The sequence below is a fragment of the Pseudonaja textilis genome, chromosome 3 (assembly GCF_049901715.1).
Source record: "Pseudonaja textilis isolate UNSWEBS1 chromosome 3, rPseTex1.2, whole genome shotgun sequence".
NCBI classification, from domain to species: Eukaryota; Metazoa; Chordata; class Lepidosauria; order Squamata; family Elapidae; genus Pseudonaja; species Pseudonaja textilis.
Window position 1 is genome coordinate 133749791 of NC_141992.1, and position 24907 is coordinate 133774697.

The 24907-nt window shown below is 38.9% G+C and overlaps 1 protein-coding gene across 1 annotated transcript in view; it reads left to right on the plus strand.

Moving 5' to 3' along the window:
- Positions 1-773: 773 nt before the first annotated feature.
- The window catches only part of BMP6 (bone morphogenetic protein 6), a 107225-nt gene continuing 83091 nt past the window's right edge, over positions 774-24907 (plus strand). Inside the window, exon 1 of the mRNA XM_026715078.2 lies at positions 774-2415. Within this exon, the coding sequence (XP_026570863.2) occupies positions 1734-2415 (682 nt within the window). The 5' untranslated portion in view covers positions 774-1733. The remainder of the gene's footprint in view (positions 2416-24907) is intronic.

Genomic DNA, 24907 nt, shown 5'->3' on the forward strand with positions numbered 1-24907 from the left:
TAAGTTAAAATTAAGAAACTGAGAAATCCCCTAAGATTATGCTGCCAAATTTTGGTACAGCTAGGGATATCTGTAGGGATATGTAGCATTTTCTTAGGGGGGGGAACATATTTTTTATAGATTGTTGGTTTTTATAGTTCTTTTATAGACCTTCCTTCCCTTCCCCTTCCTTCCTTCCTACCTACCTACCTACCTACCTACCTACCTCTGGATAAGAACTCAAACTTATACTACATTTGAGTTTATAAGGAGCTTCCAGTTTCAGACAAGGTGATTCTCTAATAGAAGAGCTCTTAAAAGGAGTTTTGTGAAACCTGGAGGACTGCAGGACTATTCATTGGGTTTTAATTCAACAACAGAGTATTTCCTGAGGAAAAAGGTGTCTTCCCCCCACCCCAAACTTTTATCATATTGATCTAGGAAGTAAAAATGCGACATTATGCATACAAATGCATAAAATAGTGAGATAGAAATACAAATCATATCCATTGCAAATTATTTTATTCTTTAAAAAGTGAAGGATTCCACCCCCCCTTTCAAAACCCGGCTAAGCCAAGTTTCCCAGCACCTGCATATCAGAAGACAACCCGCCCTCATTCACACTTGTTTCCTTTTCGGCAAAGCCCCTCCCCTCAACGGGGTTTAAAACTCTACCCGCCTATCTTACCCCCCCTCAGCTGAGCTGGTCCCTAAACGAGGGTGAGCAAACAAGCGTCCGCAGGAGGCAACGCCTCTTCTCGGGGCGGAGAGGTTCCAAAGCCGTGACGGATAAGGGGACCGGGAGCCGCTTTAATAAGTTGCCTCCTCCGCCGCCCGTCAAGAGAGAGAGAGAGAGAGGCGGGCCGCTTCTGCCAGCTGGATGACCGCGCGGTACCTGCGAGGCTCGGCAGCCGCGCTCGCAGAAGCGACTCCAAAAGAGCTGCCCGGGCTGACGCGAGGAGAGAGCGCGCGCCGTTAGGATTTGTCTTGAAAGCTCCCTCATCTTTGGCGCAAACTTCTGCGTGGAAGAGGGAGGGGAGGGGAGGGGCAGAAACCATCTGTGGAGTTCGCCACGCTTTTTTTTTTTTTTGCCCGGGGTGGGGTGGGGAGCGGGAGAAAGAAAGAAAGAGAAAAGGGAGGAGTTGGAATATTAGGAGTTTGGAATTTGGGGATTTCGTTTCGTTTTTGACTTCTCCAGTCCTTTCCTGACCGATCTCTGTCGAGCTTCCACCTTTTTGCTATTTGTTTCCCCACCACCACCCTCACCCCACCTCACCCCATCCCGAGAACTTCACTCCTGTGAGGGGGGAAAAAAGGCTCGGGCTGCTTCCCCCTTTGGTTTTGGCGCGGAAGAGGCGCAAAAAGCTGCCGGCTCCAGGACTCGGTGGGAAAAAAAAGAACCCGGGTCTGGTCGGTCTAACATCCCGCGCGCAAGAATAGTGAGAGATGTAACCCGGGCGCGAGATCCAGAGGGGGTTTGCACCTGAGGAGGAGCCAGTAGCCGAACCCCCTTTGCGGCTGTGGCCCCGGCCTGGATGGAAGCTGGGGATGGGGTCGTTGCCCAGGAGGGAAGCTCCGAGCGCTTATCTTCCCCTCCCGTGAATTAGCACCGCTTGCCGCCGCCCGCCCCCGAGGGAAAGGACCGGGCAGGCGGGGGAGGGTGGAAGCAGAAGGCGAAGGAGCCCCAGCCTCCGAGGCGAGACTTCGCTCTTTGAAGTGAGCGCGAAGGGCGCAGAGCAGAAGCGGGGAAAGCGATGCCGTTGAGGCTGCGCTGGTTTTGGTGGTGGGCGGTGGTGTGGGGGAGCTATTGCCGCTGCGCCCTGCCTGGGCTGCCTCTCCTGCCCGCCGCGGGGGCGCTTCTCCTGGGCGGCGGCGGCGGCAGCAGCAGCAGGAGCGCCGCGGGCTTCGGCTCCGGGAGTAGTAAGGCTCAGTCCCAGGCGGCCGTCTCCACTTCTTCCTCCCCGGCGGGTTTCCTCTACCGCCGCCTCAAGTCCCACGAGAAGCGGGAGATGCAGAAGGAAATCCTTTCCGTGCTGGGCTTGCCTCACCGGCCCCGGCCCTCGCACGGGCTTCAGCTGCAGCAGCCCGGAGGAGAGCCCGAAGTTCCGCTCCCTCAGCAACGCCGGAGGCAGCAGCAGCAGCACCAGCAGTCAGCGCCCCCGCCGGGCAGACTGAACTCTGCGCCCCTCTTCATGCTGGATCTCTACAACACGCTGTCCGGCGAGGAGGAGGAGGAGGAAGCGGCGGCGGAGGAAGGAGAGCCCGAGCATCGCGCCGGCGGCGGCGGCACCCGGCACATCTCCACCGCGCGACCCCTGCAACGCAAAACTCTCCTGACCCACAACTTGGGCTCCTCCGGCCATCTTAGCCTGGCGAGCTCGCAGGACAGCGCTTTTCTCAACGAGGCCGACATGATCATGAGCTTCGTCAACCTGGGTGAGTTGAGAGGTGGGGTTGAAAAAGGGAGGGGCGGGTGGCGCCGATCACTTGTGTGTGGATGCCGCGGGAGGTCCTCGTTTAACGCAGGCAATGGCGGGGAAGAAAAATCCAGATTTGAGCTCGACTTACAGCGACAGTTGAGCCCACTGTTTCTGCTGTTCAGTGTAACATTGGTTAAAGTGAGTTTTGTCCCGTTGGATGACCTTGCTTCCCGCAATTGTTAAGTGAATCACTGCAGTGGATAATAGTCACCTGGTTGTTAAGTGAATATGGCTTTTCCCCATGGACTTTCCTTGTCAGAAGATCGCAAAAGGGGATTACATGGGACACAGCAACGGTTGTAAGTATGAACCACTTGCCAAGCATCTGAATTTTGATCGTGGGACCGTGGGGATGCTGCAGTGGTGGTAAGTGTGAGAAATGGTCATAAGTCACTTTTCAGTGCCATTGTAACTTTGAACGGTTATAAATTGAGGACAATCTGTACTGTTAAAACCTGTAAAAGTGGGTTGAGGAACTACAAACTCTATGCCCGTATATGGTCTTGTACTATAGGAGACTAACAGCTATCTGGCTATAAACTTTTCTTTTATCTTTTCCTCCAATGACCACCCTTATGCCCCTCCTTCCAGTTGCTGTGCTGTGCCAAAACGACCCCCATCTCTGTAACACATGCTAATGCCCTCCAGTTCACAATGCAGAATAAAGAGCTAAATTATATAGTCAAACTGCATTCCTTAAGTGTAACTGCATATTATGTTATGAAGTTGGCCTGGAACCAAGCAACCAGAAAGTTATGTATCTGGGCTTGATAGGGATCCTGCTGAATGAAGACATGTCTCCTATTTCAAAGATAACTCGATATCCATCATTTGGGCTTAGTGCCCCACAAAATATTAGTTTACAACAAGTCCTGTTCAGAATACTCCAACTTAAGGATGACCCATAGTTAAGCCTACTGTAGCAAAATTTGAATTAAATACATAACGATTCAAGTTAATGGTTCAAGTTTACTACACAATCCTACTTACAGTATATACAGTATTATACAATAATACTGTCCTGGTTCACACACTGTGGAAATACGACCTAAAGACATTTCTGGTTCACATAGAAATTTTGGATAAGGAGAGACCTTGGGAATGGACCTCATTCTTAAACTAACTTGTATTCAAGCTAAGCAGCCTCTGTAATTGCTCTTGATAGACTGTTATTATCAGAAATAGAAAGGGTCTTTGGTTCTTCTTTCTCTTTCGTCTTTATTATAGGTTCATTTTTATATTTTGATATTCCAAAAAGCCCCTAAGACCTGTTTGTGTTCTCAAGCTGCAGCTGCCAAGCAACCAGAGGCTTGCTTAGATGGCTCCACCAGTGAGATGATCATTTTTATTCTTCCTCCTCTAGAGTTTGTATTCAAGATTTTATGATATTCTTAATTAATATGGAGTTTACATTTTTGTTTCTGTTTTATTTGATTATTGTTTGCTGTCCAGTGTTGCCTCCAGTGAAATAGATGGCAATATCAATTTGATTAATTGATACATTTGGCAAGATGGGCTGCTTATAAATTTAATAAATAATCATGACAGATATATTCAGTAATTCTTAAACTTTGATACACTGGAAATTCTTGTGTATGCATAGTATCCTAAATTCAGTTCCTAGTGCCTGTTAAAACAGCAAATTGTTGATTTTAAATGGTGAAATATAATACTTATTGTAGGAGGTGATGAGAAATAGTGATTTGTTTTGCTGTGCGTTGGCTTTATAGAAAACCATATATTTGGGATTAAAGTTGATTTTTTCACTTGGGGAAAATTGACATTCTTAATTTAGGATTGCATTCTTACTGATTCTGAGTATCATTAAATGCCCTGCATAATTTGTAGCCATTACACATATGTACTTTTTGTATTATAGATTGCTGACATTCAGTTCCATGCTTCTGTGGTACTGACCATGGTACTGTTTTGGGCAGGTTTAGAAATAACTGGTTTAAGAATGCTGGGGAGGAGATTGGTGGTGGATGCTGTTTCCCTCAACAGATCTTCTGCTAGTGTTTGGTTGTTTTGTGCAAACAAAAACAAATGCAGGTACAATTCAAAGAAGGGATTGTTCTCTATCTGTACAGTAATGAACCTGCATATCACTAACTTGGAGAAAGTAGCCATTGTATATTGTGGGATGGACTTCTGAGTGAACATGTAGTAGGACTGTTTTATTCTGCAAAAGCAATGGGCACAATCTGTGTTTTTCAGAGTGGAAAGTATTTGATATCACAGCAAGTTCCTGGAGTCAAGAATGTCCTGGGAACTACCTGTTCTTTCAAATGACATTATTGGTCTGACTTGTCTAATATTATTTATCCTGATTGAAAGTTAGTGTCCTAGGTTTCAAGTGAAATCTTTCTCGGCTCTGCCAAATGAAATGTGTACTACCATGGACTACAGCTAGGATTTCTGAATGCAAAATGCCACCAAACTATGATCTTGTGTTAGGCATCCTCTCTTCTCTGTCACACACCCTGCTACATTCCAGAATGCATTGTGCCTTACATTCTCTTTATTGTTAAAAAGCATTTAAAATGTCAATGACTGCCCTGTGCAATGAAGGACTGCCCCATCCTCTGGGACAGCATAACTGGTCTTTCCTGAGGCAGGAAAGTAACTTGGTAACTTCCTCCTCAGTTTTCCCAATGTGGATGAACTGTTGTAGTTGTTTTTTGGTATAAAAATAGGAATTAGGCAAATTAGATGTACAAGCACATATTAAGTGCATATACTTTACTATTGTTTAGTAAATAGATAAAGGCATATAGATTGGGGATTTTTTTCTCCAAGAAAAGAGCTACAGCTTATTTACAGGGTAACCCTTGATTTATGATCAGTTACTTAGTGACAGTTATGATAGACTCTGAAAAAGAGACTTATGTCCCAGATTCTGATATCCAACCCCACCAGTCACATGAATGGATTTTGGGTGTTCAGTAGACAGCCCAACATTTACAGCCATTTAAATGTCCTATGGTCATGGGCCCCCGGTTTATATTTTTTCTGGAAACTAGTGTTTACTTTCAGTTTCCAGCAAAAAACATGCCATAGCGAACAATAGGTTTGCTTAACCATTACAGCATTTAACAACCACGGCATTTGCTTAATGATCCCTGATTGTAAAATTGGATGTTGCCACATGATGACCTGCTTTATGACCATCATGACTTGCAACCAAAATTACAGGCTCAAATACAGTAATAGGTTGAGGACTACCTGTATTAGACCCAAAGGTGTTTTTTTCAAGAGGCAATGGGACTTTCTGGTTTTTCTTTGAAAACATTTCGCTTCTCATGCAAGAAACTTTTCCAGCTTTGTGACAACCATGACCCAAATAACTGAGAATCCCCATAGATATTTACCTGTATTTGAATGTATCTTGCCACCTCCAAGTAATATTACAGTCACATAAAATAACATAAATAACATAATAACAAAACCTAGAAGTGTACATTACCTTTGAAGTAATATTTTGAAATATTACAATAGATTCAACTGGTAAGCATTAGAGATTATTTAGTTGGAGAGAAATTTTGATGTTGGTGAACATTGTTATAGTAATCTCAGAAGACCCAAACTGCAATTTGAATAGTTGTGTTCTTGGTATAAAGACTCAGAATGTTTGTCCAGACGCCTCCAGTAATAGACACTGAGCATATTATCCCTATGTTTCTCGTATGTGCAGTGCAATGGAAATATTGGTGCAATCCAGTATTTCTTATTCAACATAAAGTAGTGCAAAACAATAATAGAATCTGCATTTTGTGCACTCATGCTTAAGTTAATGTGATGGCTATAGTGCTATCACATTTGCCTAACAATTCTATTTTTGTCAATTTGGTCTTTTGGTTGTGCATTATGATATAGAAGCAGTGAATATTTACCAGGCTTAATCTATATGTTAAAAGATTTCAGCACACAGAGAATGTGCTAAATCTGGGTGAAAGTACTTGCTAATTGTGATTCTTAACTCAAACTAACAATGAATGACTGCTAGAAAATCTAGAAAGACAAATGTAAAACCCACTAATGCAACTTGCTTAAAATGTTGAATTAGAAAAAAATAATGTAGCTGAAGAATAATTTATGCTGCTCGATAAGAAGGAAAAGAACTAACATTTATTTTAATGGTAAATAAGAGAAAGTACTTTGATGTATCTTTTTAGTGATATTTTGATATACTAATATCACTGATATTACATTTCAATTAAAATGATAGCTATTCAGGAAATAGTATCTTTAATGATTGATGAAATAGTCTATGAATATTCTCCATACTTTCAAATATGATCTAATATTATAATTGTAGCAATGAATAAAACACCTTTCTTTACCTGGCAGCTAAAATAGCAGGAAAGGAAGGAATGTTGTGTTAAGACATGTTTAAAGAAGACTGTTAATTAGTTTCATTAACTTGTGTTGTAAACTTATTTTCAAAAAAGCCTAGAAACTGCTATGCATATAGTATTTTGCTGTGGGAAGGAATAGAATACCAGTGCCAGGACTGCATTACATTCATGTCCTAGTTTTTTCCTTGTGCTAAGTAAACTCTCTCAATTATCATTTCAGAATTCAATAAGTAAGAAACTTCATTTCTTAGTACACTTGAGATTAAACTTCAAAATAGCAGCGTATGCTTCCTTTTCTCATAAATAGGACTTTTATACATGTAGACCAAAATGGGGTTTGTCTAGTTTAAACCTTCATGTCTTAAAACATCATCACAGTAAACTTTTCTTTGCTGGTCATTCATATATAATGCAGTTGTTGATTGGCTCAGTTTTGCCATATTTAAAAAAAGACAAAGTATATACTTTGATCTCTTGTTGCCATTCTTCCGCACTATCCACTTCAATTTCTTAGTTTTAGTGGGAATTCTACATAGTCATATCAGAGAAAATGAAAATTTAACTTGGAGAATAGCAGCTTGAATAGAAAGGACATAGCAAGAATGGGAATAAATACAAAATATGATCTGCATGCATGTTTCTAACATTTGTAGGTGAAACCAGAAGTATGATCTTAAGAATTAATTCTTGACCAACATCCCCCCGCCACCTCCCAGCTTGGAAAACATTCAATTTTTCCTCCCTTTGTAATCTAAAGTAAATTTGGTGTTTGCAAATGGTCTAAGAAAAAAGTAAGGGCATTTCAAATACTATTTAACTTCAAATACAGAAGTTCCCAATATCATCCAGGTTACTAGCTTTGAAAAAAGGTAACTAACATTGTTCTTTTCATTTTTATTTTTTGTATGATCATGTTTGTATTTTTTAAACAATCCCTATATAGAATGCTACTAACATGCAAAAGGGATTCAATTAACTTCCGAAATATTGACCAGGAGCATCAGGATCACATAACTCTCTCTCTCCCTTTCCCTCTTTCCCCCTTTCTCTTTCTCTCTTTCTTCTGAGCAATGTACATGGACCCAGTGGATAAAAATATACTTTATTCTATTTAAGAACCTCTGTTGTTAAGTTCCAAATGGTTGTTTTGCCAGCATCATTTACTGGTTGACTTCCAATTTTTCCTGGTGTTTATACAAATATTTTACAATTGTTTAGGATTTTGGAATTTAACAGCCATATTTGTCATCAGTGTATTTCTAATAGAGAGTCAGTTCTAGGGTGCTAAGATTGTATTAGAAATTTATTCATTAAGTCAAAATATTAGATGATTTGAGCTATGATGAATCAGCTAGGAAGACTTCAATGCAAATTCTATAATGTAGAACTAATGTAGCACTTATAAAATTACTATTATATTTCTCTAATTGTTTATAAGATAAAAAGGCTATGAAAATAGTTTTGTGAATTATATTATTCTGTAAACTTATTATTAGAACTGCATGAATTGTAATTTTTTATTTGCAAAGCATTTATAATTTAAGCTGATGTTTTTAGCAAATTTCCCAGACAGGTGCACATGCAAAACTACTTATCTTTCTAGTTATAAAAAGGCTAAATGCTGTATTTACACAAAGGCTAGAGAGTGACATCATGTCTCTTCAAGCAAAGATACGTCTTCTATTAGCCAAATTTTAAGTGAATATGGAAAAAGGATTCTGATTTGGATTGGATATTTGTACTTTAACATGAGAACTAAATAAAAGTCATGAAACAGTACAGAAGACCCAGCTCCATAGTGTTAGGTGGCAATTAGTAGTGTCTGAAATTCACACCTCATAGCTAAGCCATGGTCCCCTGATCATCTAAAGGAGTTTTTTTTCCAAACTACGGTCTGTGGAATCCAATCTGTAGGAGAACTTGATGGGGCTCCATGACACATACTAAGGGAAGAGCAAAGTTCATTTGAATGCAGTCAAGGCCATTTGGAATGGAAAGAGTTTGACTTGTTCTTCCAGGAGATACAATCCATGGCCTCCATTTTACGGATCAAGGTGTGTGTTTTTTTTTTAAAAAAACTAATAGATTCCATGACTTGAAAAAGCTGTGAAACCTTTTTAACAAGTGCTAATTTAGAAAACTATTTAGAATAAGAGTCTAGGGTTTGGAAGATTCAGTTGTGAATTTATGAACACCATAAATGAAAGATTGAATACATAATAATTAACCAATTAAAATAATGACTTGCTGACAATGATGAATGTAGGACTTATGCTGTATAGGCAACATTCTCTGGGGTCCTTTCCTCAATTGGGAAGTAAAAGGGAGAACATATGCCTGTGGTTTTCTAAAGATCTTTTTTCTAGGCTTATGGGTTATTTGGATGTAAACAGCTGCTTTGAATATGTACCCCAAAAAGTGATATGAATAATTTTGTGCCTTCCTTGTATTTCCCCCAACCTCTATTTCTAATTAAGCAACTGATTTGCCTGCCTGTTTGCAGAATCCAGGAGTTGAAATTGTAAAAAGAGCAGGCTACTTCTATCTAGAATTCGAGGTCTATTTCTAGTCTTACTAAACTACTTTAAGCTGGTTGTATAATCATCTTTACTCTTGGACATTTTAATACGGTTAGAGAAGAATACCAACCAGTTAAGGCTCCCTCTGGTCAACCGGAGTGTCACAACCAGAGTGTGACCAAGCAGTTTGTTTTAAAGTTGCAGTGGTGCAGAGCAATTATGCTATAATTACTTAGGTTTTGAAAACTTCAGAAATGATTTAAAACCCATGCTTCTATATTGTATGAGTGCAACATCTCTGGGCTATGCATTACCGTTTTTCAGGTTTTTGCATGAGTCTAAAACAAAGTTATTGCTGCATATTGTTTTCAGACCTGGGCTGAAGCCTGAAAAAGGTCAAGCTCCTTAAACAGGATAGTTTGGAAGTGCAGTGCACACATAAGGTCTGGAACCGTCTTGAATAGTTTTGAAAGCCGTAAACATGATCAATAAGTCAAAATGTTGTTAATCCTCAGTGGTAAATAAATTGAACATGAACATTTTTAAATATGTTGGAAAATTACAGGTAGAACTTATGAGAATTGGATTTAATATTTGACAATTAACTTGATTTTCCATAATTTTCCATAATTGGAGAACAGGGTGGGTTTTTTTGGATAAATATTTTTCACCATTATCTTTGATTTTGGGGTTGGGATATAATATTTCACTCTTTGTGCCTTTCTCCTCTTTCCAAGAAAGGAAAAATTAGAGTTACCAAACTTAACAATTGCGGCCAGGGGAAGAGGAACTGAGTGCCGAAATGGGAGCACGCGCTCTCGGGGGAGCGCCAGAAACTGGAAGAGCATCATATGCGAGTCGGCCACCTGGTCTTCCACTTTCTCCATGCATGCACACATAAAGACCAGCTGGCCAGCGCGCATGTGCACACCAGAAACAGGAAGCTCGGCTTCCTGGTGCACGCATGCATGCCGGGGAGCTGCTCTTCCGGTTCCTGGTGCTCCCATCCATGTGCGCCAGGGAGCTGCTCTTCCGGTTTCCAGCTGTGCCCCCCACGCTCCTGTGCAGAAAAGGTTTGCCAACACTGGTTTATTCTCTTGCCTGCCCAAGGAATTAAGTTCATAGTTCAAAGGAATCTGTCTTCCCACTCTTGCATAAAGTCTATTCTTCACATCTGTACATCATGATGGCAAATGCCATTGATCTGGCTGTTGTAACTTTTGGATTGAGATGTTTCGATTTTTCATGAGTTTTCTAAGCCTCTCTGTATTGGGGTGTTTTTTGTCTATTATTACCATTCTCTGAATCTTTTTTGTTCTCAATATCCACTATTTTTATGAATACTCAATCCTAGAAAATAGTCAACTACTTCTATAGGCTCCTTGTTTGTCTTAAATTCTTCTTATTTTCCATTTGACATATTCTTGAGTTTTCTTGATGTTCAAATGAAGCCCTATCTTTTAGTTGTCCTGTTTTACTTTTAGAATGATCATGTTTAGCGCTTGTTCAGTTTCTGTAACAAGGTAGTATTGTCTGCATAAGTCTGGTTGCTGACAGTAGTTCCACTGATTTTGACTCCATCCTTTAATACTTCCAGACCTATGATCCATGTTTCTGTGTTTACACCATGATGACCATGGTGTGGTACAAAGGCAACACAGTCAGATAATTTATTTATTATCCCTTTATTAGCTCCAACTTTGCCCCCAATGTCCTGGTTACCTTCTGGCTGAAGAAAAACTCTTTCAGGAACAGCCTTTGGCTGCAGAGAATCAAGTCTAAATTGTGGTCAACAAAAACTGTAACTATAAGTCTAATCAAGGCAAAATGAGATAATTAGTTCAGCAAGGCAGGAGCAAAAATTCCAGACGTGAAGGCATGGCAATAACTCCACATGTCTTGGAAGCTGCCAGGAACACAGATAATTAAAGTCAACACAAGATAAACTCACCTATACTCCCAGCAGCTGCTGCACTCAGCATGCATTTCTTTTAAACTCTCATTCCCAGGCGTAGCTAATGAAGGGAATCAGGGCTTTTTCCTCCCCCGTAAGTCACACAACCCATGTTGCTCTCTTCTCCGTTCCTCCCTGCATGCCCTAGGATGAAGAGAGGCCTGGGTCTTCCTCTAAACTCCCTCTCCCTTGTTCTACCTCTCCCCTGCTCTGTCCACTGGACTTTGCCCTTCCCCAGTTTCCTCCACAGCCAAGGGAGCCCCACTCCCACTTCCTGTCAGCTGTTTGTCTTCCTCCTCTATTCAGACTCTGACAGGGGCATGACAACAACAAGCAGATGTGGTAATATAATACAGCCCTGTCTGTCTCCTCCTTGAGTGGTAAACCATTTGGTTTTTTATGTTTTGTTTTTATGGTGGCTTCCTAGTTATTATAGATTTGTTATCAGAAGAATCAGATACTGGAATATACTGATTGCTTTGAGAGACTTCCAAAGTCTTGAATGATCAACACTATCAAATTTTTTGAAAAGTCTATAAAACAGAAATAAACTTGCTTGTTCAATTGCCATTTTTCTCTCCATATGGTGCATAATTAAAAAATAAAAATCTTGCTGGCTTGTTGTATTAGGCCTGTTGTCTTGTAATTAATATGTTCCTCTAATTCTCCCTTTTTAGGGATTTCTAATTTGTGGACAATGTTGCTTTTCCCATATTTGTTAGCAGAGGGTTGTCATAATCTTTAAAGTTTCCATGCTAGCCGCCTTTAAGCACCCTGTCAGGATTTCACCTACTTGCTTATTTCCAAGTTCTTTATAAACTGTATTAATTTCTCCTCAGATACCATTAATTCTTCCCACTATTCATTTCTCTCAGATATTGCATCATTGAATAGGTCTTCATGTACAAATATTCCATGTATTTCCTCCACCTTCTTTTTATATAATATTACATCATTAACTTCTTTCCAAACTTGATCTTATGATATAGCTATGAGGTTGGAATGTTCCCGTGTTTCTTATTTTTTTAGGTAGTTCCTTGTTTTTCCTGGTCCGTTATAGAGCTCAAATACACTGCTCAAAAAAATAAAGGGAACACTTAAACAACACAATGTAACTCCAAGTCAATCACACTTTTGTGAAATCAAACTGTCCACTTAGGTAGCAACACTGTTTGACAATCAATTTCACATGCTGTTGTGCAAATGGAATAGACAACAGGTAGAAACCATAGGCAGTTAGCAAGACATCCCCAATAAAGGAGTGGTTCTGCAGGTGGTGATCACAGACCACTTCTCAGTTCCTATGCTTTCTGGTTGATGGCTTGGTCACTTTTGAATGCTGGCGGTGCTTTCACTCTAGTGGTAGCATGAGACGGAGTCTACAAGTGGCTCAGGTAGTGCAGCTCATCCAGGATGGCGCATTCTGTGGCAAGAAGGTTTGCTCTGTCAGCGTAGTGTCCAAAGCATGAATGTGCTACCAGGAGACAGGCTACTTCATCAGGAAATGTGGAGGAGACTGTAGGAGGGCAACAACCCAGCATCAGGACCGCTACCTCTGCCTTTGTGCAAGGAGGGACAGGAGGAGCACTGCCAGAGCCCTGCAAAATGACCTCCAGCGGGCCACAAATGTGCATGTGGCTGCTCAAACAGTCAAAAACAGACTCCATGAGGGTGGTATGAGGGCCCGACGTCCACAGGTGGGGGTTGTGCTTACAGCCCAACACTGTACAGGATGTTTGGCATTTGCCAGAGAACACCAAGATTGGCAAATTCACCACTGGCACCCTGTGCTCTTCACAGATGAAAGCAGGTTCACACTGAGCACATGTGACAGACGTGACAGGGTCTGGAGACGCCGTGGAGAACGTTCTGCTGCCTGCAATATCCTCCAGCATGACCGATTTGCCAGTGGGTAAGTAATGGTGTGGGGTGGCATTTCTTTAGAGGGCCGCACAGCCCTCCATGTGCTCGCCAGAGGTAGCCTGACTGCCATTAGGTACCGAGATGAGATCCTCAGACCCCTTGTGAGACCATATGCTGGTGCGGTTGGTCCTGGGTTCTTTCTAACGCACGACAATGCTAGACCTCATGTGGCTGGAGTGTTTCAGCAGTTCCTCCAAGATGAAGGCATCGATGCTATGGACTGGCCCTCCCGTTCTCCAGACCTGAATCCAATTGAGCACATCTGGGACATCATGTCTCGCTCCATCCACCAACGCCACGTTGCACCACAGACTGTCCAGGAGTTGGGGAATGCTTTAGTCCAGGTGTGGGAGGAGATCCCTCAGGAGACCATCCGCCACCTCATCAGGAGCATGCCCAGGTGTTGTAGGGAGGTCATACAGGCACGTGGAGGCCACACACACTACTGAGCCTCATTTTGACTTGTTTTAAGGACGTTGCATCAAAGTTGGATCAGCCTGTAGTATTTTTTTCCACTTTAATTTTGACTGTAACTCCAAATGCAGACCTCCATGGATTGCTAAATTTGATTTCCGTTGATAATTTTTGTGTGATTTTGTTGTCAGCACATTCAACTATGTGATAAACAAAGTATTTAATAGGAATAGTTCATTCATTCAGATCTAGGATGTCTTATTTTTGTGTTCCCTTTATTTTTTTGAGTAGTGTATATATCTTTATCTCTTTTCACCTCTTGTTGAAAATTTGTGTTAAATTATCTGGTACTTTGAAGATGTCTTCTTGCCCATCTTTTTCCTTACTGTTCCTATGGCCTTGTCTGATAGCCAGTGTGTTCAATAGTTACATCTTTAAAAAAAAAACTATAATTAGTAATTCATTTGCAGTGATGATCTTGCAAATCAAAATACATGTTCTGAATAAATATTCTCTAACTGTCTGTCTTCCAAATGTATTAGAGTGGTGTCCCCAGCCTTTTTGGTACCAGTGACCAGTTTCACGGAAGACCATTTTTCCACGGCCATGGGCGAGGAGTGTGCAACCTAGATCCCACAATTACAAAGTTTTACTTGCCCACTCCTCACCTATAGCTATGCGGCCTAGAACCAGGCTGGACACCGGTACTGATCTGCAGCCTGGGGGTTGGGGACCCCTGTAGTAGAGAACAGAATCCAGAGTACTCAAACAACTGTATCAATGCTGAAAGACTACTCTATATTTTTCTATAGAAAAATACTACAAAATTCAAATTTATAAGAGTAGCTTAGTGGCCTAAGATCTAGCACAGATCCTCATGTATTGTGATTGGAGAACAGTTGGGAAGGTGAATTTAGAAATTGACATTTTAGAAATTATATGATATAATTTATATTTTATATGTATTCCACTGCTGAGATATTTCTGTGAGATATTTGCAATATTGCACAAAACAAATTAAGTTCTTTAAATCTAAGTAGCATATCTTTATTGCTACAACTACACTTTCTTTCTTGAAAGGCACCTTGATAGTGCAAGTCACTAAGCCACTACTGGCAAGTCATTTTTATAGATAAGGACACTCACAGGAAGGTGATCCTCTAACTGCCTACAGCAGAGGCAACCTATTGTATTTATCTTAAAAAAAGGCATCACTGAATTTAAGATGTCGAATAAAGAATTATTAGACAAAAAGAAACTATAAACATATACAAAAAATCCCATGCACTATATTTTTCTTCCTATCAAGTAGAGTTGCCTGTTCCAAGATAAATCACTTCTGGGGAACTTTGTCCACCTAATAAGTGTGACACATACTTTATAGAGAAATACACATTGGCCAGAGGTCACATGCAATAAAGTGGCAAAGCCCAAACACAAAATTATTTAATTAAAAATTCATGTTTACAATTGAAGCTGAAAAAAAGTTAGTATTTCAGCAAAGCAATGCTTGGAAACATGCTTTCAAATCAACCAAGAACTTGTTTTCAGGAATGAACAACGAAGATTTTAAATGGCCCATACCTCAGATCTGAATATTATATAAAATCTGCAGGGAGATTTTAAACATGCAGTGTATGAGAAGTTCTTTAAAAAAATCTCAAAAGTGAAAATAGATTCATGTTATAAAAAGTGTTACAAAGTACTGGTTGAAAAGGTACACAAGCTTTTGTATTTTCTTATTTTGAATTTGTTTAACTTAAGCGGCTGTCTTTTGAAAAAATGCAATCCAATAAGTCTTTACCTGCTTACCTGTAAGGGAAAAAGAAGGAAGCAAAGCTGATTCTTATAGCTCAATGTTTTTCAACCTTGGTAACTCTAAGATCATGCAGATTGGGAATTCTGGTATTTAAAGCTCATATATCTTAAGAGTTGCTAAGGTTGAGATACACTACTATATTGGCTTTTACTAATGTTAGTAATTACACAGACATACAGGAGAATTTTTCAGTGAGTTTAGGCTTTTAAAGTTAAGTAAGAATATCTTGAATTAGGTTCAGAAATAAATTAGCAGCTGAGGCAAGGAAGCCAGAATTAAAGCCAGTTTTGTTTACGTGTTACAGGCTTCCCATGTTTCTGCTTTTAAAACGAAAATTATATTTACACAGAAGATGTATTTTTTAACAAGTTGTTTGTTTTTGTTAATTGCATATGGTGGCCTTATGGACTGACAGCTATAAAGGACCAGATGTCCAGTTTCAAAAATTTGGCCTACCTGTCATTTAGTTATTGCTGGACTTCTGGCCAATAAACTGCAACTCCAATAACAACTAATTTAGAATTAATTGCCATAGTTTAACTGCTGCCAGTTCAAAAATGAAACACCTAGCAATTTGCTTCTGGCATGGTAATACAGAACGCTTTGATACAATATGTTCTTGCAGTATTTCTTATTTACTCAGGTAGTCAGGGACCAGTTTATTAAGCAACATACATAGTAACTCTCCTATCTAATATACTTTTAATGTATAGCTAGAAATGGTTGCCTTACGATTTAATAGTAATGACAAAATAAAACATATTAATAAAAACAAAATATTTTTTTCTAAACCAGAAAAATACCATTAATACAATCAGCAGTAGGAGCATGGGTTAAAATTGTAGCACAAAATGTGGATTTTTGTCTGGGTTGAGGTTAGAGGTTTTAACTAATTGTTCCTCTTTCAGTCTTAGATGGGTTGATCTCTCATCATCTGATCGGTACATTGGAAGAAAAACATATATCAATATGTATGGGATTGCTTGTTGCCATGCAAATTTGGGAGAGAGAGAGGTTGCCCACTTTCCTAAGGATTTTGCCTGCTTTCTTAAGGATCCAATCTAGACCATGTTCTCCTACTTGGTGTTTACTTTTTGAAAGCAACTCTCATTAATCTTAATCACATGAATAGTTTCATCTTGTGATGGCTTTTTTTGAAGCTACCTTAAGTCTTTTCATTGTTTGCTATATTTTAATATATCAGATGTTCCTGTGCTTTTTTATCAGTCAATGCCAGTGTTACTGAATTCAGAACTGATATATTATTACATCCCCCCAACCCTCTCAAAGACACTAATTGTTCCTTTTCTGGATAAAGTATATTCTTAATCACATCAAACAGAACACCATATTTGCTTTTATTTGAGAATAAGTGAAACTCTTTTTTTCTGGGAATGCATTCTTTTTCATATAAGTATGCAATTTCCCCTTGACTAATTGTGATTTACACAAAGCATTGTTTAAGAGCTAACTCATTAATCCAAATCTGAAAACAATTGGCCTTCTGTCTTATTGCAAATAAGAAGAACCTCCACTTACAAAAGGTAATTCTTGTAGGTCATACATAATGAAAGAAATATATGTGGATAAAATTGGTGATAAATATTCTTTGCGTTGGGTAGCAGGCTGAGTTTTTGAAAGTATGCTGTAACCATTCATAGACAGAAATTCTGTTCAGAGGGGTAATTTTCCTAATATTAAACCATGCCATTGCACTACAAATTTAGTTAGAAAATTTATCAGTTATTGATGGGATTATGTTTTGCTTTGATTGACCAATGCTTTAGTTATGATGCTTTCTCAGGGTTGTGATACAATACTGTATACTTGTATAAGGAACAATAGCACACTCTCTTTTTGATATGTGAGTACATCGAGTGGTCTTAAATGAGTGTTTCTAACATTGCAACAACAACAAAAAATCTCTATCTGAAAAGAATGTTAAACAATATTTAAAAACTTAGATTGCTAGCATTTGAACCATGGTAACTCAAGTTAACAGAGTTTTTCAAAACTTTATTTCTCCCTCATCCTATTTTCTTCCTATTTTTCTGAGCAATATTTAATTTATTACAAATCTGAAATACTTGTAGTGCGCAGATATTTTACGGGACTTGTTATTTTCTATGCAGGAGGTTATGAGTCAGATTACTGTCAAGTAAAATGTTTATGTGAAATCATTTCTGAGTCATATATTTGCATCATATACAACCTGTCTGACAATCAAAACATTCACCACTTTACTAATGATTATACTAACTTTCCAGTGCTGTGCTCCAACATAACATAATTACACAGAAAAAAAACTGTTGTAAATTATCCTATTTGCCTTATTATGATGTTTGGACATTATCTCACCACTACCTATGATTACAAAGTTGACATTTAGTTTTACATATGAATTCCATTATCTAAAGGTAAACTTCTTTTCCTGTTAAATGGAGTAAAAGAAAATCCCATCCAATTGATAATTGCTTATTGAAGTTACACACACACACACACAAGCTGTGTATTATCACTGTTTAGTTCAGGAGTAGCTGACTGGACTTTGTCTCTGATCTTCTTCAGATATCTTAGCCAATTATAAAGGGTGTTACCATATCAAGAACTTCTGTTTGATGATGCAGTAGCCTCCTCTTGGTTTAGTCTGCTGTTATATGCAGTCAGTGACTTAACATTGGGAAGTCTCAAGCATTACTTGGTGCTTATCCATGGTTCAGTTTCCTGGAAGAAAAGCACAATAGATTGTGGGAAAATTTTGTGCTATAGTTGTATTTATGCTTCGTACATGTTAAGTCCAATATGAAAGTTCACAATCTTGGCAAAATCACAAATCTTCATCAGCTTTCATAGTACCATAAAGTACTATGCCAAAAGCTATTTGCTTCTCTCCTTTTTTTCATATGCACAATCCATATACTCTGCCTCTATACTCTGTTACTGGTTAGAAGATCCATGAAAATCTGATTCTTTTCCCAAATCTTTGGTGAGGGAGAATGAAACTCCTGGCTTCATTCCTTCTGACCTGCTGCACAGGCCTTCTTTTATCTTTACCTTTTACCTTTTATATTGTAAATTCTTTGATTCTGGGAGCCACCCAGAGTTGTTGAGGGTTGGGCAGCATACAAGTTAAATAAATTATTATTATTTCACTGCTGTAAAGATTCATTGATAACAAACAGTCTTGGTCCTTATTGCACGTATTACTGGCTCTCACCTTATATACAGAAAATGAAACTCCAGAAATATAAAGAAATATAAAGTCAAGATTTGCAGAAAGAAAAGTGATCCCCTGAAAATTTTAGCCAACTCTCAAACCCATAACAAGAATCAAATTTGCTGACATTTGTTTGCTCTTTTCTCTTTAACCCATTTACTAAAGTAGAAAGCAGCCATCGTAAAAAAGAACCAAGCATGATAGCAATGGCGATAGCTTTTAGACTTATATAACTCTGCCCACAGTGCTTAGTTTACAGCACTCTCTGGGCAGCACATTCGATCTTCATTTTACCAATCTGGGTCCTCATTTTACCGACCTCAAAAGGATGGAAGGCTCAGTCAGCCTTAAGCCTGTCAGGATTGAACTCTGGACTGTGGGCAGAGTTAGCCCAATACTGTATTCTAACCATTACACCACCAGGCTTTTACATATTCTAGATAATTCCTCTGGTGTTGTACCAATAATACATCATTTTACAAAAATTCTCTTTGAAAGCATAACACAATTAAATTTCAGTCCTTTTAACCACATATTTTCCCATTGATCCAACTGTATATTTTTAATCAAAATTCTTAGCCATTTTATCATACATTCTTAATGTATGCACAGAGATGGAAAGTTTTGACACAACCCACTATGGAATGGTTGGTGAAGGTAACAGATTTGGCTGAAATGGATAAATTAACTTTTTTTGATTAGAGAAAAACATCATCTACATTTATTACTGACTTGAAGCCTCTTATGGATTTTTGCATAAAAATAAATAATGAATTTTTGATTTACAGTTTTGATGATTAGATAGGATATATTATAAAAAGAAGAGTAATATGATGTATCTTTAGAGAGAGGTTAAAGTATATTTGTATTTAATTTCTGTGAAGAATATCAGAAGCCACTTCATATTTTTCTTTCTTTTTTTCTTTACTTTTTTTCATTTTCTAGCACCTTTTCTTTTTTTCTCTTTTTCTTTTTTCTTCCTTAATTTCTATTACTTTGAGTCAGCTTTTATATTCTTGTTTAAAAGATTTAATAAAATACAAAGTAAAACAATAAACAGAAACACGCTGAGATTAAAACATAATGTTATAATTATAAAAAGAAAACTAAAAAGGATAGGGAGAACAGGGATATTACATGGAATATAGCCACCTCTTAAATCCCCATTTCCATAAGAACCCCAAGCTGTTGACATAACCTGGTTTTAAGAGACTTTAGGAAAGACATCAAGAAGAGGCCTTGGGAAGAATAATGGATCTACAGGTGGGTGGATATGGAAGAAAAGTCCCATCTCCTGCATCCCACCAAACATAGTTCATTAATGGATGGAATCTGGAAGATGCCTCTTCTGCTGGACATGCCAGGATGGGTAGAAGTAATTGGGAAGAGGTGATCCCTCTAATAACCCAGCTCATGCCACGGAGGGCTTTAAAGGTCAGAACGAGCACCTTCCATTGGATCTGGAAGCAAACTAGAAACCAGTGCAGGTTGTAGAGCAGGAGTATAACATGTAGCTCAAAAGGGGCATACATTACTGCTCATACTGCTGCATTTTGCACCGGCTGAACTTCCAGATACTTTTCAAGGGCAGCTCTATCTAGAACAGGGGTGTCAGAATCATGACAACATGTTGTCACATGACGTATCACAATTTCTCCCCCTTTGCCAAAACGGGGATGGGCATGGACAGCACATGACGCATCTGGCCTGCGGGCTGCGAGTCTAGAACATGTTACAGTAGTTCACTTTTGACCTTGTCTAAAATGTAACATGTATGGAGTCTACTGGTAGGTTTTATACTGGATTTCATAACTTTTACAGAAGTGGCCCACTAGAATTGTGGACATTCTTTGTATCTATGACAAAATATCAAGTGCTGAAATATCACAATAGCGTTTTAAAATATACATGGCATAGGTCTAGCTTTTGAGACCAAGATTTCCCCTGTATAATTTGGAAAAATCCTTTTCCGAAAAAAAAAAATCCCAAGTTGAGTAACACAAGTGACCAATGTTAATTGGACTAAAAGGACCAATATATTGTAACATGTAGTGGAAAATGCCACAAAAATTTGCTGGATGAACTCCATTATCCTGAGTCAGTTGCTAGCTCTGTAAACAAGCACAGCTGCTGAGTGTAGAATTAGTGAATAAGAGTAGTAAAAATTGGTAGTGAGATCACTTCAGAAAAATATGTAATGCACAGTTCTGCGTAAGGACTGAAAACTATCTTCAACTGAGATTGGTCTTTTTTATTTATATAGTCCACATATTTATGACACTATAGGGTAAAATTAACTTGAGCAAATTGTTCTCATTCCTGAACAGCTCCTGCATGAAGGCAGTCTTAGAAACTTCCTCAGAAATTTACTCTGTTCTTCTGTTGATGTGACCAAAATTGGAAATATGGTCTTAGATTTTCTGTTTCTAAAATGATGTATGATCTCTTTTGGGAAGTGCAGAGGCTTTCTTAATATGCTATTGATTCAAGATTTCTTTATGTTAACTAGATATTTGGTTGATTCTTTAAACCTTAACTGCAGTGTAGTGGTAATAACACAGTGTATCCCGAATAAGTTAAACAGAAGACACAAAGCTACCTTGGAGCTATGTACTTCTTAGTGCATCTTCAATGTCAATTTGTCTTACAGCAGTTATTTTGCATGTTTTGTCATTATCGAGATGTTTAATGGATCAGCAGAATAATATTTTTAATTATATTGCCATAAGTTATACATTTTACAACAGAACTCCTACTTCCCCTTCATATTTATTTTTATAGTAGAACTATTGTCATTTTTAAATATTGTGGTTGTGAGCATTGGTATATTTTATCACTTCACTTTTTAAAAGTAAAGAAAATAAAAGCCTAGATTAAAAAATAATAATAATGAAGAGAATGAAAGCAAACGATGGTGGCAGAGAATATTTACCACCGTCTATTGTGAGAAAGTGTTTCAGACTTGTCTTTTCCCTAGTTCTTTTTTAGGATAAAGGCAGGAAGAGGGAGGGAGATTCAGAGTTGCATTAATGATAGGATGGGGTAGGGTAGGGTACGATAAGATGGAAGATATATATTAGATAATAGATAGATAATATATTAATTAGAATCATCCTAAAACAATAAAGTTTCAAATTAGGCAAACTTCACACTGAATGATAATATACTTTGGGAATTTGAAAGTTGTTTATTGGTGTCATCATGAAATTCCATACTAACTTTCTATATTCAATGTAGAACTTAAATTTTCTAGTTGTGCAGCATATTTAGAATAAATATTATTCAATCAAAAAAAAAACATACCTGAGGGGTAGTTGCTATGCTTAAGTCATGAAATATTTGTTTAGTGGGCAAATTACGCCACTAGTCTTAACTCATTCCTTGACTAATAAAAATATCAGGATTTCAGAAATGAAAAGATAATTCAGTCTGCAATCCTATGTTCATTTGTGGCACATCTGAACCATATTCATCAAACAAAATGCAATCCTAAGCAATGAATGCAGCATTGTTCAACACATAGATCCAGGAGAATTATCTAATGTCTGCTAAAGGGAGACCTATTAAACTAAGGATGGAGTGTAATGAAAAATTACGGTTAATTGTTGCTTCCTTCTTTGGTCCATGTAAATGTAAAAGGAACCGTAAACCAGCTGCATGCAAGTACCAAAGCTCTCCTATTTTTATTGTCAATGCAAGGCCACTAAGACTTGTTTAATTGTAAATAGAAATTTCTAAGTTTAATTAATAAAGAATTAATTTTTATTCTATTATACATATAAACATTTAACCATATTTGAAAATTTAAGTTTTGTATGCATTTTTATTTCTTGTTAAAGGAGTTGACAATTCATGTATGGCCTTAAACATTAACTGTAAAACTGATTTAATCATGATGAACCAAGAAAAGGTAAAGTTTCTTGTTATTTCTCTTATAATTGAGAAGCAAACATTCAGAATATCCAAAAGAAGTCAGATATTTTTTTAGAGAACTATATTAAGAATCATATTTTTAGGCACCTGCACTTAAGAGGGAAGTAGTAGCTTCTATCTTGAGAATGCTTCATTCAGAGAGACTCTTGGGTGTGATTACTAGATGGTGAGGAAAAACCACTGCATTCATGCATAGTTGATTTCCTACCAAGAAGACAATGGCAAACAATTTCCAAACTGTTACCAAGAAAACTATATGGACAAAAATTATCTAACCTGTTTGTGGACGATCAAAGTAGCTTATATCTATATCTTGGTTTATATGTAAACAGTGATTATTTTTCTAGAGGGAAGAATTCTCTAATACAAGTAGTCTTTGACTTACAACAGTTCACTTAGTGACTATGATGACCCAGGGTGGGATACAAAACAAACACAGTCAAAGAAAACAGGTGAAGCTCCTTTTATTCCTTCACTTTGCTTCCAAGCTCCAAATATCTGTGACAGAAGACAAAAACGCTCCTATGCAAACAGTTACACGAAGAAGGAAAAAAGCAACACAAACCAGGCAAGATAAGGGCTGGAGGATGTTGTCCACAGATAACACACACTGGGAAGGACTCCAAACTCAGAGAGGAACTATAAACTAGAGATATTTATACACTTTGTTTCCAGCGTTTTCCAGTACGCAGGTCCAAACTCTTATTCAGTTGCCACAGCTGCAGCCCATGAAGAGGATCAAGGCCCTCTCCTCCCGAATAGACCACGTCTCTCCCTTATCCTCTCCTCCCTGCGTGCCCTAGGATGGATAGGAGCCTGGGTCCTCCTCTGACTGCTCAGCCAGCCTCTGCCCTTCCCCAGCCTTCTCCACAACCTCTGGAGCCACAGCTCCACTCCCTATCGGCTGTTCCTCCTCTCCCTCAGAGTCAATCTCCACCAAGGGCATGACAGTGACTGTTCAAAGTTACAGTGGCACTGAAAAAAGTGACATGACTGTTTCTCAGTTATGACCTCTGCAGCATTCCCACGGTCACTTGATCAAAATTCGGAAGCTTGGCAACTGGTTCATATTTATGACAGTTGCAGTGTCCTGGGTCATGAGGTCCCCTTTTGCGACTTTCTGACAAGCAAAGTCAATGGGGAAGCCAGATTCACTTAACAACCAGGTTACTAACTTAACAACTGCAATGATTCACTTAACAACTGTGGCTACAAAGATCATATAATGGGGCAAAACACAAGAAATGTCTCACTTAACAACAGAAATGTTGGGCTCAATTGGGGTCATCAGTCAATGACTACCTATAATTTTCTTGGGACACATCATGAACAGCAGCAGGAGAACAATTTCTTCCTGATTGTGTATTGTTGCGTATATACTTTTTTGGTGCTATCATGACTTTGTATGTCACCTGGCCACTGGTGTTCAATATGCAAAAGGCATCAGAAATATTCATTCCACAGAATAAAATGATACCAGACACAGAATAAATAAGAATAAACTCTACAACTCTTAAAACATTATTGCTTTTGCATAACCATGATGTTATGTACCAGAGTTCTGATTCACTTTGCTCAGTTCTTCATTTACAATAGGTGTGAGCCTGCTTTAAAATCAGAATATGTTACTTTTTTATCGTCTTTACCCACAGGGTAGTTGCCTGCCTATTTGGTATAGCTTTGAAAATACAAATATCATTGGTCTGTTGTAAAATTCTGTCAAAGATAAGAAATATTAGAAGCTTCATATAAGCAAAATCAGAAAGTAATTTGGATTGTGTTAAGTTTGAGCAATGAGAGGCTGAACCAGAGCATGAGTGCAACAGTACTTTATTTTACAAATAAAGGGCTGACCGTGTTGCAAGCCTGGAACTGGCTCGCAGCAATCAGCAGCCAGTTGGACCCCGCAGCCTGCTTTTATAGCTGGCTGCTGGGGAGAACCGACCAATGGGAATGGGGAATAACGCCCACACAAGTGAGTGGACCTGAGTGAGAACTCCTTGAGTCCTCAGGACATAACACCCTTCCCCCAGATGCGAACACGCATAGTCCTTGAGGTAGATGGGGTTTGTGTTGGCGCTCGGAGCGGCGCAACTCGGGAACATTGTCTGACTGTTCGGTATCAGTCTGTGACGGTTGAGCTGGCATAGTGTCGCCAACACTCTCTCTGGACTGGGCATCCTCGGGAACCACCGGGTTGGTTTCTGGAGTCAAACTCGTGGGTTGGATCCGGTTGATCAACTCTCTGGGCGCTGTTGTCCGAGTTTGGGCTGACCGAACGACCGCTGGCGCAGACTGGTCACTGGGTGCG